This window comes from Oncorhynchus nerka, linkage group LG12 (assembly GCF_034236695.1).
Source record: "Oncorhynchus nerka isolate Pitt River linkage group LG12, Oner_Uvic_2.0, whole genome shotgun sequence".
NCBI lineage: Eukaryota > Metazoa > Chordata > Actinopteri > Salmoniformes > Salmonidae > Oncorhynchus > Oncorhynchus nerka.
This window is the reverse complement of record NC_088407.1, coordinates 31,883,011-31,900,827: the sequence shown is the minus strand read 5'-3', so window position 1 is coordinate 31,900,827 and position 17,817 is coordinate 31,883,011. Positions and strand designations below refer to the sequence as shown.

At 43.8% G+C, this 17,817-nt stretch overlaps 1 protein-coding gene across 2 annotated transcripts in view; it reads right to left on the bottom strand.

Moving 5' to 3' along the window:
* Nucleotides 1–4,783: 4,783 nt before the first annotated feature.
* Nucleotides 4,784–17,817, bottom strand: part of LOC115138101 (B-cell scaffold protein with ankyrin repeats) — a 40,671-nt gene continuing 27,637 nt past the window's right edge. Inside the window, exons 10-15 of one of the 2 annotated variants that reach the window (XM_065025493.1) lie at nucleotides 16,701–16,763; nucleotides 16,290–16,471; nucleotides 15,531–15,594; nucleotides 14,399–14,428; nucleotides 13,751–13,830; nucleotides 4,784–5,422 (exon numbers count right to left, since the gene is read on the bottom strand). In XM_065025493.1, coding sequence (XP_064881565.1) covers nucleotides 5,045–5,422; nucleotides 13,751–13,830; nucleotides 14,399–14,428; nucleotides 15,531–15,594; nucleotides 16,290–16,471; nucleotides 16,701–16,763 — 797 coding nt within the window. In that variant the 3' untranslated portion in view covers nucleotides 4,784–5,044. Of the gene's footprint in view, nucleotides 5,423–12,407; nucleotides 12,629–13,750; nucleotides 13,831–14,398; nucleotides 14,429–15,530; nucleotides 15,595–16,289; nucleotides 16,472–16,700; nucleotides 16,764–17,817 lie in introns of those variants that run through there. The other variant, XM_029674584.2, reaches the window with a different exon arrangement.

The window sequence follows — 17,817 nt, the reverse complement described above, 5'->3', positions numbered from 1 at the left end:
CTGGTGGGGCCTGAGCCCCTTCTAACGAAGCCTTTGTTGGTGGCTGATCTATTCACAATAAATGAGAGAACTTCTGACTGTGAGAAGCGCTCCTGCATTCAGGGCTAACGTGCCTTTAGGCAAGCTCTCAAGGAACAATCACGTATTATCTCAATACACAGAGGGGTGGTTGTGTGTGTGTGTGTGTGTGTGTGAGAAGCTTGCACTATTTCGAAAGTCTCAATTCCCACAGGACTGAATCATTTTCTGCACAGACACGTCACTACAGCAATAATGTGAAACAACAACAACAACTATTAGAGACAAGTGGTGGACCAGCCCATCTCAAATAGGTCAACAAAACCATTTCATAGATCATTACATTTAAATAATATTATATAATATAAATAAAATTAAATATAAATAATATTAAAATAATGTGATTAATATATACAGAAAATATTGCTCTGTACAAATCATTGAACAAGTTGCAGCAGCAGGCTAAACTGTGCGGACAACTTGCAAGTACACATTTTCAAATGTATAAACTTTACAAATCCACAGAAACATACAAAGATCCCTCCGTTGCATACCACAACAAGTGGTATGTCTACCATTTTGCTGAAAAACTCATCCCAGATGGTAGCTTGAAAGTAAGTTACGGTCTCTCTGACTATACCACAAAGAAAGTGATCCCACGAATTGGCATGGTGGGCCATCTCTTCCTGCCCTATCGTGCCCACGTGTATGCTGGGAATGCGGCCACAGATGGCCCATGGTACGCAACCATACAGCACAGCTGTGGAAGCTACCTGAATTTGATTCCGTCGACTGTAGCCTAGCAACAGCAAGCACCAAACCATCACACACAGTGCTGGATGTTTCTAGTGTGGTGCCAGCAGCGGGATGGGCCCAATGGGCGCCTGGTTGCAGCTCAATGGCCGGTGACATTGAGTGAACGCTGGCATGCTGCGATTAGAGTATCAGAGTCTCACTGCTTCTCCAGGAGGAAGTCGTACCAAATGTAAAATCCAAGTAAGGAGGAGTTGGCATGTTCCTCTAGTACAAGTGGATCTGAATATCCAAAGTGCCTCAGTTTTATCTTGTTTCACAGGTATCAAATACACACAGTATGCTTCATGAACACACGCTGAATGTACATATTAGTGATATACAGTACATTAAACAAAAGATCATCAAAAACCATGACAAAATAGTATTGCTAAAAATGACATTATTTATGGCACATTATATGATTATATGACCCACCTGATCAACACACTTCTGTTCATATTTCAATCTGTTTATTTTTAGGCTACTTACAGTAGTGATCTACCCTGCATCCCCCAACATCTCTCCTCTTAGGCCTATCTTCAACAGCGTCTGTTCAACTAAAACACCAGACGCCTCCCGCCACATGCTCCAGCCACTTTGATTTCTTCCCCGTGCAGTTGTTCATCAGATCCGATCTGGTGTTGTTTGGCGCAACCTGTCTCCCCATGGCCGTACCTTTCATCTTCCCCTGGTTCTGGGGTGGGGGGGGGCTGTCTGAAGATATCACTCGGTGACGGGCACTGTCCAGTCTGGTTTGTGTTGCGCTGGGGGCTGGATGAATGGCAAGCCACCACTTCCCATGCTTTTGATTCTCAGCCATTCTCAGTGGCGGCTCTGTTCACTTTTACTCCCGGATTATTAAGGAGTCATCTGCCCAGCTGAGTTGGAGAAGAGGAGAGAAAGAAGAAGAAGGGGAGAGAGACAAAGGAAGACATATCATTCATAAGACATATGACTGATTACATTACATTACAGTGTATTAGAGTTTTCCCACTTACAAACACACGCCGAAACGTTCATATACAATGTTGTCAGGAAGAGATTTCGATCAGTCAAATGATAAGGTGGGTGACCCGAGGATATTCCTCAGCGGTGGATCCTTCATCTCAATAACTGTATGTGGTTTCCTCAACACTCCAAAGGTCTCCTACTGGATATCAATCAGTAAGCGATTAGACAAAGGGCAACTGGGATCGCTTAGCGAGCGAGCTCCCCTGCTTGAGTTTACACACAAACACACACATGTATGTTTTACTATCCTTGTGGGGACCAAACAATTGATTCCCGTTCAAAATCCTATTGTCCATAAACCTAATGCCTAACAATTTGGTAATTTAGTAGATGATCTCGTCCAGAGTGATATACATTTACATTTACATTTAAGTCATTTAGCAGACGCTCTTATCCAGAGCGACTTACAAATTGGTGCGTTCACCTTAAGACATCCAGTGGAACAGCCACTTTACAATAGTGCATCTAAATCTTTTAAGGGGGGTGAGAAGGATTACTTTATCCTATCCTAGGTATTCCTGAAAGAGGTGGGGTTTCAGGTGTCTCCGGAAGGTGGTGATTGACTCCGCTGTCCTGGCGTCGTGAGGGAGTTTGTTCCACCATATACCGGAGCAACTAGGGTTAAGTTCCTTGCTCAAGGGCTGGGGGATTCAAACCAGCGATCTTTCAGTTACTGACATAACACATAACCGCTAGGCTACCTGCCACCCTAAGTCCTAACCCTTAAATCTAACCCAGGGGTTGCCAAACTTTTTTGGCCCGTGACCCCATTTTGATAACGAATTTTGTTTTGTGACCCCACCATGTCAAGAAGGTATGTATAAATCAACAGTCAGTGTTAACTTTCTTACAATTGGGGCTATGACAGATTGTTACAAATCAGTCTGACAGGACTTTTGACAGTATTTCAGTCTGAGGAAGGTATGGTTTGAAGTGACAGAAATGCATCAGAAAGGTATTGGGAAGTTCAGAAGATCAGCAGGAAATAATTTTGTGTAGAAAAGAGCATCATCATTGATGATCTTTTTCCCCTAATCTCATTTAGTGCCAATCTGTTAGCGGCTTGTGGGCATTGTAGAGGGAAACAGAAAGTATTCAGACCCCTTTCATTTTCCCACATTTTGTTACACAGCCTTATTCTAAAATGGATTAAATTATTATGTTTCCTCATCAATCTACACACAATACCTCATAATGACAAAGCAAAAACAGGTTTTTAGAAATTTTGTCAAATGTATTAAAAATAAAAACAGATATACCTTATTTACATAAGTATTCAGACCCTTTGCTATGAGACTCAAAATTGAGCTCAGGTGCATCCTGTTTCCTTTGATCACCCTTGAGATGTTTTTACAATTTGATTGGAGTCCACCTATGGTAAATTCAATTGATTGGACATGATTTGGAAAGGCACACGCCTGTCTTAATAAGGTCCCACAGTTGACTGTGCATGTCAGAGCAAAAACACAACGCATCACCGGGGGCAAACTACCTGCCCTCCAGGACACCTACAACACCTGATGTCACAGGAAGGCCAAAAATGATCATCAAGGACAACAACTACCCGAGCCACTGCCTGTTCACCCAGCTACCATCCAGAAGGCGAGGTCAGTACAGGTGCATCAAAGCTGGGACCCGAGAGACTGAAAAACAGCTTCTATCTCAAGGCCATCGGACTGTTAAACAGCCATCACTAGCACAGAGAGGCTACTGCCTACATACAGACTCGAATCATTGGCCACTTTAAGAAATGGATCACTAGTCCCTTTAAATAATGCCACTTTAAATAATGTTTACATATCTTACATTACTCGTCTCATACTGTATGTGTATACGGTATTTTATACCATCTACTGCATTTTGCCTATGCCGCTCGGCAATCGCTCATCCATATATTTATATGTACATATTCTTATTCCATCCCTTTATATTTGTGTGTATAAGGTAGTTGTTGTGGAATTATTAGATTACTTGTTAGATATTACTGCACTGCCAGAACTGGAAGCACAAGCATTTCACTACACTCGCATTAACATCTGCTAACCATGCGTATGTGACCAATACAATTTGGTTGGATTTGATTTGAAAACCCAAGCCACGAGGTCGAAGGAATTGCCCGTAGAGCTCCGAAACAGGGTCGTGTCGAGGCACAGATCTGGGGCAGGGTACCAAAAAAATGTCTGTATTGAAAGGACACAGTGGACTCCATTCCCAAATAGAAGAATTTTGGAATCACCCAGATTCCTAGAGCTGGCCACCCAGCCAAACTGAGAAATCAGGGGAAAAGGGTCTTGGTCAGGGAGGTGACCTAGAACCCGATGGTTACTCTGACAGAGGTCCAGAGCTCCTCTGTGGAGATGGGAGAATCTTCCAGACGGACAACCATCTCTGCAACACTCCACCAGTCATTTATGGTAGAGTGGCCAGACGGAAGCCACTCCTCAGTAAAAGGCACATGACAGCCCGTTTGTAGTTTGCCAAAAAGGCAGCTAAAAGACTCTCAGACCATGAGAAACAAGATTCTCTGGTCTGATGAAACCAAGATTTAACTCTTTGGCCTGAATGCCAAGTGTCACGTCTGGAGGAAACCTGGCACCATCCCTACGGTGAAGCATGGTGGTAGCAGCATCATGCTGTGGGGATGGTTTTCAGCAGCAGAGACTGCGAGACTAGTCAGGATCGAGGGAAAGATGAACAGAGCAAAGAACAGAGAGATCCTTGATGAAAACCTGCTTCAGACCACCCAGGACCTCAGACTGGGGCGAAGGTTCACCTTCCCGGATTTGAATCCGATCGAACATCTCTGGAGAGACCTGAAAATAGCTGTGCAGCGACGCTCCCCATCCAATCTGACAGAGCTTGAGAGGATCTGCAGAGAAGAATGGGAGAAACTCCCCAAATACAGGCGTGCCAAGCTTGTAACGTCATACCCAAGAGGACTCGAGGCTGTAATCGCTGCAAAAGGTGCTTCAACAAAGTACTGAGTAAAGGGTCTGAAAACCTACCTGATTGTGATATTTCAACCTGATTTTGCTTTGTCTTTATGGGGTATTCTAATGAAAAAAAAAATTCTAATACATTTTAGGATATGTGGAAAAATGTTGAATTCTTTCCGAATGTACTGTACATGTTCCTGGGAGTCTTATACTTAAACGGTTCAGAAGATAGAGCTACATTTGTCAGAAGAAAACAGAAACTGCTCTGTTTATTACAACCACATCTAGCGGCTACTGGAGCTTATGGACCTAACCCTGGTTCTATGAACCAAGATTAGGAGGACTTCTGGTCCCCACAAGGATAATAAAACCAAACACACACACATTAAGGCATAGAGACAGCTTGAAGAGAGAGATAGCTGGAGGACGGTGTGTGTGTGTGTGTATGCCTGTGCGTTTGAGGGGGGTGGGTAGTTAGGATTCCCAATATGTGTTCTGGGAATCAGAAAAGGAGGGCCAGATGGCACAGGCCTGCCAGTCTTTGAGAACCACAGCATACGGCGGCAGGGACGCACGGCAGAAGGTAGTGGGGGAAATGGAGCCACGGATCTGGGGTCATCCGCTTGAAGTTCCTCCCTCCCTGGAGCTGTTCCATCCAATCCCTTTGAACAAGAGAGAAGGCATCTTTACATCACAACTGTGTTTGTTTCTGTTTAATGTGGCATTCACTTCAAAAGTCCTAAAGATCCCCTCCCCAACAGCCTCCTGAGTTCCTAGCATATGTTATCCGACCTGATGAAACACAGCCTGCCAATAACACTGAGCTCTCCATACGTGGACATACAGGATGTGTCTGGTTTATCATCATCTTTCATCAAGTGGGATTTCATTTCATTTCTGAAATGTACATGTGAATACTACCTCATATTGCACAGCAAGAAGCAGCCCAGTTTCTTTACATTGTCTTTGCAAAAATAGTTATGCTATAAATCACACCAGTATATTGCCAATTTTATCATTCATGTCCATATGCCAGCTGTCAAGCAAACCCTTGTTTGAATGACAAAATTGAATGACCTTTTTTAAATGTTTATATATGAATCTTTAACCATGAAATCCTGTTTCACAGACCAGTATGATGCTATGAGTAACACATGGGGTCAAAGCGGGCTGAAGTATAACAGAGCTGGAGTACTAACGCGATGAGTCACCTTTGCCTGAGACCCGAAGACTTGCGTTAGCTCCCGCGAGCAAATGATTAGGCTTTAGCTCAGCGGGCTAAAACAGTTCCAGGAGACACATATACCACCTACACATCCGTGTTAAGACCTTATCAGCTGAGTGTTCCGCTGTTATCATCTCTTTCCACTGCGAGTGAGTCTGTTCCAATATAGGCCTTTTCAATACTATCCCTCACTACACATCTCCTCATTTTAATAGACTTATTGAAATAGACTGTGGCTCCCAGTAGATCGGACCTCTGCCCATCATTATAATGCCTTCATGGGCCGTATAGATCTGGCAACGTTCACAGGTTCGCCAAGACATCTGCCATCCAATATGGCAACGTGAATGGGAGGCGTTGGCTTGAGAGAGAGAGAGAGAGAGAGAGAGAGAAAGAGGGGGTCCCGTGCCTTTTGTTAGTGAGCCACCTATTATTGGTGTGTGTGTGTGTGTGTTGGATGGGATGTAAAGATTGTGGTTATGGTTGCCACTGCCTCTATGGAAACTGCATAGATGATGAGATGCAGTTGTTATGGTTGTGAGCTGGACGTCACAACGTGGAGACACCTCTCCGATCCTTCTGGAAGGTGTTTGTTAGGAATAGTATTCACATTGGGCCACATGTAAAAAAGTATTATTATTATTATTATTATTTTCTACTGTCCACTACTGAAAACACCCATAGGCTAGCTAAACCTACAGATATTCCCTGAGGTGGTTACACTTTACTTGAAGGGTACCTACCAAAGGACTTGATAACATAGTCATAATTATATCTTAATTGATTTGTTTCAAAAGAGTTGTGAAATTCTGATAAGTGCAAAGAAACAGCATTTCGCTTTGAAGGATATCCAGCAATTACATGTAGCATTACTTGACACACACACCAATAGAATCTGGGGGCCAACGGTGATCCATTTATCAGCTAACGAAGCTAACCAAAGCCCCTGCCCAGCAGGTCTGGAGAAGGCTTATAAACATAGACAGGAATCAGGACGGTTGCCATGTCTTCTACTATTGGCTATTGGGCTTTAATTAACCTACATAGGGCCTGACTAGAGCTGACTGCTCCAATGTGCAGTGGTAGATAAGGCCCCTTGGATGATTGATTTATTTGCTGCACGTGGTTGTGATTTCCATAACATTACCGCCCCCCAATTACAAGCCATGGGAAGTCGCATTATGCAGCTCTCAATATATGCCCACACATACAACTCTCTAAAGAGCTGCGGTGAAATGTAATAAGATGTTACAGTGTGCATATGCATAACTAGGTAAGGTGGAGCCGTTTTCACTTTGTTACATGTAAAGTACTCCATGATAGGTCACTTTGGCCCCTTTGAAAATGCACCACTAGGGACTATAGGGAGCATGACAACAGGGTCTCAATGGATTCAAACAACCAGGAATCAAACCTTGGAATATGTTGCACTACGGACACCACGAACTGTAGGAACTGTGACAGCCACCAGTAAATGAAAACAGCACGAGAAACGTCCAAATCCACATCAATCCACAAATCCAGGAACAGTAAAAAAAAAACAACGAAAATAGCAGGCCTCCATCTTGGCATATTGAAGCGGGTCCTGGCAGCCATAACAGCATGCAGAAGCTAGGCCCTGGCTTTGTGATTGCAGTGCCACGTTTCCATCAGGAGATCACTAAGGTAACGGTGGGATTAAAAACGGGCACTGCTGGCACATCCAGGCAGGCAAATTTTTTGGGGGAGGGGGGAGGTGGTAGGCATGGGGGGGAAGGGCACTGTTCCATATGCGCTCCACCTGCACCACTCTGAGGCACGCGCCAAACACACAGCCTGGCAGGCTCTGCCAATCCTTCACTGATTGGAAGTTGCCATGGCGATGACTGGGAAACTGGTAGATGAGGGAGAGGGGGGCTGTGGTTGTGATGTAGAAATTCTCAACAGTATTTTTTTAATTTAGGAAATTGGCAAAGGAAGTGTATTAAATTAATCACCATTAATAATAATTCACATATGGGACAGAACATAATTACACTGGTTTTTGGCGCTACGGGTGATAGGAGTGAGCGTAGAGCCCCCCCGAAAAGCTGATCTCATCAAAGGTACTTAAGCTTTCTCGGGTAGTCAGAGTGAAGATACGCGTCAATCTGATAAGCGTTTTATGAACATATCTCTGAAGTTCATCGCTGAACATAGAAAGCGCTGATGAGAAGTATCCCTTGAGCCATTGTTCATCAGATCTAGATCTGTATCCATCCGCCCGTCTGTTGATTATCAACCGAACCGCCACTAGTGGATGGCAACGACAAGAAATAGGCATTCTTGTCTGCTTGACAATCAGCGGTATACCATCTTCTCTCTGGGCTTGTTCGACATTCTCGCCGACAATGCAGACGGACTGATCTACAACTCACCTTTGCATCATAAATAACGACTCATTATTATTTGTAGATCAGTCAGTCAGTCACAATTTACCAATGATACATTACTGTTTTGATGCTCTCAAACATGGCCTCAAACATGTCTCCAATACTCATGTTTATTCACAACCACAGCCACTTTCCTCTTTGGATAGCCCTTCTCCTCCATTTGTTTATCGTGTTTTAGTTCAATTTTAGTAAGATATTCCACCTTTCGGGAGAGGAGCAGGAAATCTTATGGTCCGTGCTATGCGGGATCCTTGGGACGTCCCTACCCCATTGAAGTTGACATTTTAAATGAAGGGTTAAGGTTAAGCTTATGGATAGGGCTCAGTGTAGGGACGTCCTAAGGATTCCTCATAGCACTGACCGAAATCTTACCAGTAGCTTTTGATTACAAAATGGCCTCCGTGCAACTCCAGGCAAAGGCTGCGATTGGATGATTTCATCACACGCTGGCACTTGGAACTTCCAGGGGGCGCCGGGGGCAAGTGATTCAGCTGGAATCCAATGATAATCGGAATGAAGAAAGTCATTCAAATTGTTTTCCAAGCAGAAAGTCCCCTGGATAGAAATACCCAGACCCCTTTTTTTGTTATGTTAGAGGTTCCCTTTGGATGGATTCCTGGCTTGATTCTGTAATTGGGGGATGAGTGTGTCGAATGCTATGTGTGTGTGTGTGGGGGGGGTTTATATACAAGTTTATATACAACCGATGCTTCAGAGACCGACCTCAATACTAATTGCTCACCTTGGTGATGAGTTTGTGGGAACACAGTGCTCCCCCTGGTTAAAATGCAGTCTGCATAAGCCTATGGGCAAATGTCATTCTACATATAGGCCTATGAGAAAATTGCCAGAATGTTGTTAGTCATATAAGTGACCCTTTAATCCTGATTGCGATGCTGGCAAACATCATTGTGTGTGTGCGCTTGTGTGTGTGGTGGCTTATCTATTTGATTGTTCAGCTGTGGTCTGGTGTGTGCAAATAACACCCAAGTCCAAACCAGGGCTCTGGGCAGAAATCCAGGCATCCAAAGATAAACCTAAATAAACAACGCACATTCAAAATGATCCATATAAAGTCCATTGCATTTGAAGTTGTTTTTCTACCACATAATTCCCACCCTCAATGTGATTGAGAAATCACCATAATCACCACATGGGCCACCATCTTGCACAAGACTAGTTGGACATTGAGTCAATGCATTATTGTACGTGTGGAAGAATAAATAACGTAGTTCTTATAGAGAACCCTGCTAATGCTTGTGAGAAGCACATATGAGACGTCAATGCATTCCTTCCTTGCGATGGCAGAATTACTAACCTAATTATCCTGTCAATGCAACATTTTGAGCTCTTCCTCCCCAGTGTCAGGCAGTGCGGATGTGACCTTTCCACTTCATTGAAAATGCAGAGCCGGCCACCTCAGATGAGCTGACCTGTGGTGGAATTAGCCAACCCGTCTCGTCACCAGGCCCGTCCCATCCACCCCTGGCCTCCCCGCTACTCCAACAGCTTGAACACGCCTGGGCGCTGCTTCACAAAAGGCCTCAGCAGAGGAGGAACTATTAATCTGTCCAAAGCCTCAAAAGAGCGAGCCGCTGGTGGGGCTGGTGTGAGACCCCTGGGGCCCCTTACGGAGCGTCGAGCCTAGAGGCCCCTGATCAAGCAGACGGTGGCAGGACAATGGCACATGACTATGTACCTGTGCCCTTTGGCAGATGGATGTCACTGTGTCTGCCAGGGATGAACCGTGCCCTAGAGACAAGGGAGAGTTGGCATAATACAGAGGGCCGCTTGGTGGTGGGGATTCAGAAAGGCAGGGATCTAGCCGTTGACCCCCAGCAAGGTAGTGTAGCTCAAAAGATCATTCCAAATTGTCAATGAGGTTGAGAAAAAAAAACACATTCTAAAGCCAGATAAGTCTCTGCAGCTGTCATGAAACCCAATACGATTCACATCCAACCTAATTACGGTAGTCTACACCTGGTCCGGACAGCGACATAGACACACGACTCTTCAGTTGTACACATCTGGGGCCCGGACACCTACTATTTCAAGACGCCCAAATAAACAGCACACCTCCTGACTTAAGTCTCTTCAATTTATGGTGGCTGGGGGTTGCTCCACGGCTCTATCCCAAATCAAAGGCGTCACCCCGAACCGGAGATGCCGCTCAGAGCAGCTTGTTCTCTTCCTGGTAAGGGGTTCATGTATGCCGTATGTGTTGTGTGGATTAGGGGATGAAAGAATGCCACTGACTGTGAAATTGCAAGATTTTTATCAGGGTTGCAGCTGTGCTCAATCCTCAGCCTTAATCCTGCCATGGCCCAGAGAAACAACCCCAAGGGGGAGTAACAGTCACAGGAAAGTGTGTGTGCGCTAAAAGTCTCACCCTATTCAGGCTAAAGTTTACGGGTAAAAATGAGGTGCGACAACATTTTGTATTATTAGAGATCAAAACACTGTCACATAAACAAAATGAAAGACATCGACAGAACACAAGCTAGCCTGCTCCTGGAAGAAGCTTCCAATTTCCGCAGGAAGAAGTTTCCTCTTTCCTAGCTGTGCAAGCATGAAACATTTATGCATGATGAACCATGGCCATCTCCACCACCATGCCCTGACAGGGAAGACCGAATGAACTATGCTCAGCAGGTGACAGACAAACATATGCCTCCGATTCCACGGGGTTCTGCAGCCTGAGCCGGATTATCTCCAAAGGGCTAACTGGCAGGACCAAGAAGGAATGATGGGCTTTAATACATATTATTCACAAAGAGCATGGTTGATCAGGAGAATGGCACCCAGCGTGTACCCAGCTGCTTGGTTGGCAAAACAGCTCTGACTGATGCCAGGGTTTCTAGACAAGGGAATCTAATTCAGCAGACAATCGTTGTGGAACGTTGTAATGGAAATGCAATGCAATGGAACATACGCGACTCCTTATTCTACATGTCAGAGGGACATGTTTGTTCTATATATTGCATTTCTATCTGAACGTTACACCTTGTTCCCCGATCAATTCGGCCCAAGCCTGAGGTTTGTGTTTTGCCCTGTATTAGTCAAATTCCCTACAAAGAAAATGTTTCTTAGACCCATTCTGGCTGCTGTATTGCGTGGAAGTGATAATGAACCAGTGCTTTGGTACATCAACGTCCTTTGTTTTCTGTCAATAGTCACCATCACATACAATAATAAAATCCTTAAAATCTTATATGGCTCCGAGGTTGATCAGATTTACCCGCCCCAAACATCTACAACTAACATGAATTATATTCAATCATAGTCTTGGACCAGTGATAAACCTGTACATCACTGCTTTGTGATGCTGCCCTCTGAAGGCAGATTCCTGTACTGCAAGCAGCTGAACGGAGGCGGTTTATCCCCTTGTATGGACGGATGACTTTGGGGTGACGTTTCCCCTAGGTACAGATCTTAGATCAGCTTCCCTCCCCAAAACCTTAACCATTATTTGGAGAAATGGAAAACTGTCAACTTCACCCTGCTGCAAATGAATGACTACATGTTTTATGTGATCGTTACTGTTGCCTATTTCTGCATTAATCAACTTGTGTTCAACCTGCACAAGAATATGAGCGTAGAGGAACCAGATCACATGAGCATATAGGCTCACTTTGTGATATGTACTGTCATACTAATGATACACATAGAACCTTGAAGAATATCTCTTAGAAATGCCTCAGGAGTTTGAGGTCAACAGTCTTAAGGTGTAGGGTTTTTCCTTGTCCACTAGAGGGCAGAGTAGGACTTCTAATGAACTATTATGCCCTGCAGACTCAGCACAACCCATTCAACTGATCCCAACCATGGAACGAGAAGATTCGATTAATCAGGTACAAATCCTGAGCAAACTGTATAGTACTGTATATTATGTAGGTGAGTTGTGTTCATTTAGTATGTATGTAACACAGACAGAATGAGGAAATGACTTACCCCATACCCCTACAGTATAACCACAGACTGTATGAGTTATACACCCCAGATACAATTGCATGACGTTGTGAAATAAAATGATTTAATTAAAAAAATAACTTAATGAACATAGTCATATAACGGATATGGCCATCTTTATCACGTTACATTTACCATGTATTGATATCTTATAGGGATGCGGGACACAGACATATTCATTTCTATCTAGAAGTTCTTGGTTCTTCAGAATGGATGAGATCAAGACAAATAACTTAAATGTCTTGTTTCTTGTTTGATGGCACCTATAAGAGTATGGAAAATTGTTCAAATAAAATCATATGAATAAATGAAATGAAGTCATTATTTTGAAATTGTATTACTACTAGGTGTCACTACAGTCCCTGGTTCGAATCCAGGCTGTATCACATTTGGCTGTGATTGGGAGTCCCATATGGCTGTGAACAATTGGCCCAGCGTCGTCCGGGTTTGGCCGGGGTAGGCCATCATTGTAAATAAGAATTTGTTCTTCACTGACTTGCCTAGTTAAATAAAGGTGACATACTGCAACAGCTTTAGTAATTCATATGCTTACTTAACTTCACCGTTTGTCTGCTTTCCAGATGAAATTTGACAGAAAAGCAAATGTACAACACTTGGACCTTAGTTAAATCAGCCATTTTTTAAAGTTGAAAGCCATGGCTAACCATATTTCTGAGGTCCAAGTGTTGTACATTTGCTTTTCAGTCAAATTTCTTCTGGAAAGCAGACAAATGGTGAAGGTAAGTAAGCATATTAATTACTAAAGCTGTTTTAGTTCTTGTTGATAGTTAAATCAGTCATTTTTTTTAAGATGAAAGCCATGGCTAACCATATTTCTATCAACAAGAACTCAAAATATATAATCAAATTTCATTGTGACATGTTTAAATTGTATCTATGCTTTATATATGCCTTTGTAATTTCACCCTCTTTTTCTCCCCAATTTCGTGATATCCAATTGGTAGTTACGATCTTGTCTCATCGCTGCAACTCCCAATGGGCTTGGGAGGCCGCGCTGCTTCTTAACACCTGCTCACTTAACCCGGAAGCCAGCCGCACCAATCTGTCGGAGTAAAAACAGCTCAACTGACGACTGAAGACAGCGTGCAGACACCCGACCCGCCACAAGGAGTCGCTAGAGTGCGGTGAGCCAAGGGAATCCCTCCGGTCAAACCCTCCCCTAACCAGGGCGACGCTGGGCCAATTGTGAGCCGCCCTATGGGACTCCAGGTCACGGATGGCTGTGGCACAGGCTGAGATTGGACATGTTGGATTTTCAACACAGACGTAAACACATGGACTGTACGGACTCCCAAATGACATCCTATTTCCTACATAGTGGACTACTTTTGTCCAGAGCCTATACAAACACATGATATACTTACATGTTGTCCTTTAAGTGGTTTGCTGTAAAAGTCCGTCTCCACCGGCTGGCTTCCTCTGCGACATTCATTCACAGTCACATCTAACCAAGGGAAAGAAGTCAACAGGGACATCATATTAAGTCCACTGTCAGACTTTCAAAACACCAGGGTCGCGTTCAATAGGGCACAATGTAGAAAACAAATGATGGTAGCGTGGTGAAGTGCATCCCCCGTTTCACTCAGTTTCAAAATGTTTTCTCCCATATTGTGCCCACTGAACATTACCCAGCCTTCTCACAAGCTGATCTGTTTATATTTGCACTCAAGGTGATCACCGAACATGGAGGGCATCAGAAGGCAATTATAAACCACATGTTATAAATGAGCTTTTAAGACTGAACACCTTACTATTGGTGGTATACTTAGACAGACCATAGCAACCACAGTAAAGAAATAGATCTTAAGCAATATGGAACCTAGAACATCAAAGCCACAGCCTTGGGGACTTCACAGTCTTCTGAGCAAACGGTTCAGAAGAGTTTATCTAGCCAACTGTTCCTTTGGGACAAACATTTCACGACTAGAGAAACTGAGGCAGGGAATGAAAAGACAAACAGAAGACACCAGTCTCTCGCGCTCTCTGAATACGAAGGATCTTCAAGGACTTACTGGGTGTGTGATGGATGATGTTGATTTTATCTGGAGAGAGAGAAGAGAAAGGGTTGTTAAGCCTGTGTTACTGTACTGCATGTGGCTCACTACTCTCTTTCAGCAATGTCACCTTTATCAAGAGACGTAAAAATGAACTCTGCCAAGACTCTCATTTGGAGACGAAACACCATCATCAAGATGAGCTGTGGGAATTACAACTACAAACTCTTTCTATTGCAAAGGGTGGCGTCATTTGATGTGTACCCAATGGGACTTCAATTAGAAGTATAAGGACTGCCCAATCTTCTGCAGGACTTGCAGAGACATCTCTAACGCAGGTGGCCTTCATAGCTCTTGCATAATATTGTAACTCAGGCCACAAACAGTTAACTAGCTAGCTTGCCGACTAGCTTAACTACGCAACTGTTTGTGTCAAAATGAGGTCAGATCCCTTGATATATGTTGTTCCAACGGCTTATGTAAACTGTAAGCTCATTGCTAGAAGTCAAGGTAATGATCCCATACAGTATCTGTCCCCCAAGTGGGGACTGCTTTGGCAATCTTTGCTCTTCTCATCAAAAAAGGAATTCCGCTTGGAACGTTACAGTCAGAATAATGTCTACACTGAATACACCAAACATTAGGAACATCTTCTTAATTATGCTTATGCGTACCCCCCCCCCTCTATATTTTACCAAAGAACAGCCTCAATTCGTTGGGGTATGGACCTTACAAGGTCTCAAAACTGTTCCACAGGGATGCTGGCGCATGTTGACTCCGATGCTTCCCAGTTGTGGCTGGATGTCCTTTGGGTGGCGGATCCTTCTTGAGACACACGGGAAGCTGTTGCGTGTGAAAAATCCAGTTCTTGACACAAGCCGGCACCTACTACCATGCCCCATTTAAAAGGCACTTCAATCTTTGTCTTGTCCATTCCCAGTCTGAATGACAGACACACACAATCCATGTCTCAGTTGTCTCAAGGCTTAAAAATCATTCTTTAACCTGCCTCCTCCCCTTCATCTACACTGATTAAAGTGGATTTAACAAGTGACATCAATAAGGGATCATAGCTTCTACAGGATTCACCTGGTCAGTCTAAGAGCAGGTGTTCTTAATGTTTTGTATACTCAGTGTAGAAAACGGTTACCATAGACACTTTCATCGTCCTCTCGGTTGTTGATGATACTCGCCCTCAGCTGGCGTAGTTTCTCCTGTGGAGTTACAATACATTAGACACAGCAGCCATGTAATAATACACCAAGGCATAGTTAAGCAATAAGGCACCTCAGGGGTTTGCGGTATATGGCCAATATACAATGGCTAAGGGCTGTATCCAGGCACTCCGCTTCGTGTCGTGCCGCTTCGAACAGCCCTTAGCCGTGGTATACTGGCCATATACCGCAAACCCAAGGTGCCTTATTGCTATTATAAACTGGTTACCAACATAAATAGAACAGTAAACAAGTAGTTTAACCATGGTATATTGTCTGATATACACACGGCTGAAATGCTGTCTCAGCCAATAAGCATCCCGTACCCAAACTACCCGGGTTTATAATGCACAACATAACACATGCCATATACTCATTAATGAGTAGTGTTCAAAGCCTATGTCACCTGTCATGTTCACAGTTCACAATTTGCGCATGCTAGCTTGATGTATTATAGCACAAACCGACTGACTTTCAGGCTAAGGCATGCCCACTTTGGAAAGAGCCAATAGTTGCAGTCCTGTATTCTCCCGTTGTTGACGTCTGTAAGCGGGGGAAGTTGGCCCGCTGTGTATGACTTTGTCACACTGTGTATAATGATGTCATATTACTGAGTCTACCTTTAAGGTCGATGGCACTGCTCCTAGTGAGCAGGGTCTTGAAACAGCAGACTCATTCCCCCCCCGCATTATTACCTGTTGAATGGCGTCCATTCCCTTCTGGACCCTCTGCCAGTCACTGAACCTCTCCAGAGCCTCGTCCATACTGAGAGTGCCTCTCTTCACCTTCTCCTGCAGCTCAATCAGCTGCTCCAGCCCAGGCAGCTGGTTGGGCACAAATGTGTCGTACGTGGAGGAGATGCTGTCTCGCCCGCGTGCTACAGAATAACAGAATGACAAGGAGACAAAAATCGATCCCTGTCCGCCAGACAGTAACAAATCCTTTTCCAGTTTGACAGAAATTGTCAACGGATTATACTTATGGAATGATAATTCTATCGTTTTAATGTCACTAACATTGCTCCATCTACTTAGCATCACTGACCTATTCAACCGTCAAATGTAGACCTACAGAAATATGCTCTTTTGACTGTTGCCTGGCCTTACCTTGCTTAGTGGGTAGAGAATACAGGGTTTCAGTATCGCTCTGTGACATCTTCTTCTGGAACACTGCAAACACACACTGCCATCAGAGACAATACAGACGTGATGAACTGACACTACAAACACTAACGCTGTGTTTTTCTCCACTACCTTTAGCGAGTCTACTATTTCACGCCATTCCACAAGATGGCTCCATTTACAAACAAACAGCACAGATGTAGACGAGTCAGTGGACACAAATAGGCTGCACAACTGCATAAAAAGTGATACGTTGTAATATTTACTCTAAAGTGAATGACAGTAAAATACGTACTAGTATGTACATTTTATTTGAGATAAAATATCCTTCCAAGGTTTGGTAAAAGACATACAGATGAATGAAACTGCATTGAATCAGACTAAAATATACACTCAATGCTATCGATTTGGCAAGTAAGTACTTAGAATGATATGTTGCTTTATTTTGCTGAGGGAGTTACTTCTCTGCACTTATGGTGTTGACAGGGGTGATGGGTAACGGAGCCTCTTTAGGGTTCTGGCCCAGTCATCTCCTCAGATTTCAAAGCTTCATTTCCTTCCTGAAGATATACCCATCCACTTGTACACAGAAACATACCAACATGTACTCTACCCACTAACACACTCATAGGTTGCAACTGAAATGGTAACCCATTTCCTATATTGTGCACTTCTTCAGGAAATAGGTTGCCATTTTAAATACCGACACTCCCTCATACACTAATTATCCTTCCTCCACACGCGGACTACGATAATCTTACCAGTCAGAAGGGCAGGTAAAAATCTAATCTTTGTCTATTATTTCTAGCTGTGCAGTGCACTGACGCAATAGGCAAAGTCCCAACCCTCCTCCCGTTTCTTTAAGTCAGGACTTTCTTTAAAGAGATTCTCTGGTCATTTGGTCTACTTTTTTCGTTGTATACAGTAGTTCTGAAAGTAAGCACACGCGTGCCAAAAGTGGTCCCCGAAAATTGCGTACACTATCACATCACATCACACCACGTCACCTGTCTCTTTCACTCAATGTGATGGGCTGAAGCTAGAACTCAAAAATTGCCAGGGGGCTGGCCCACGTGGGAGGAAATGGAAGGGAAATGGCACG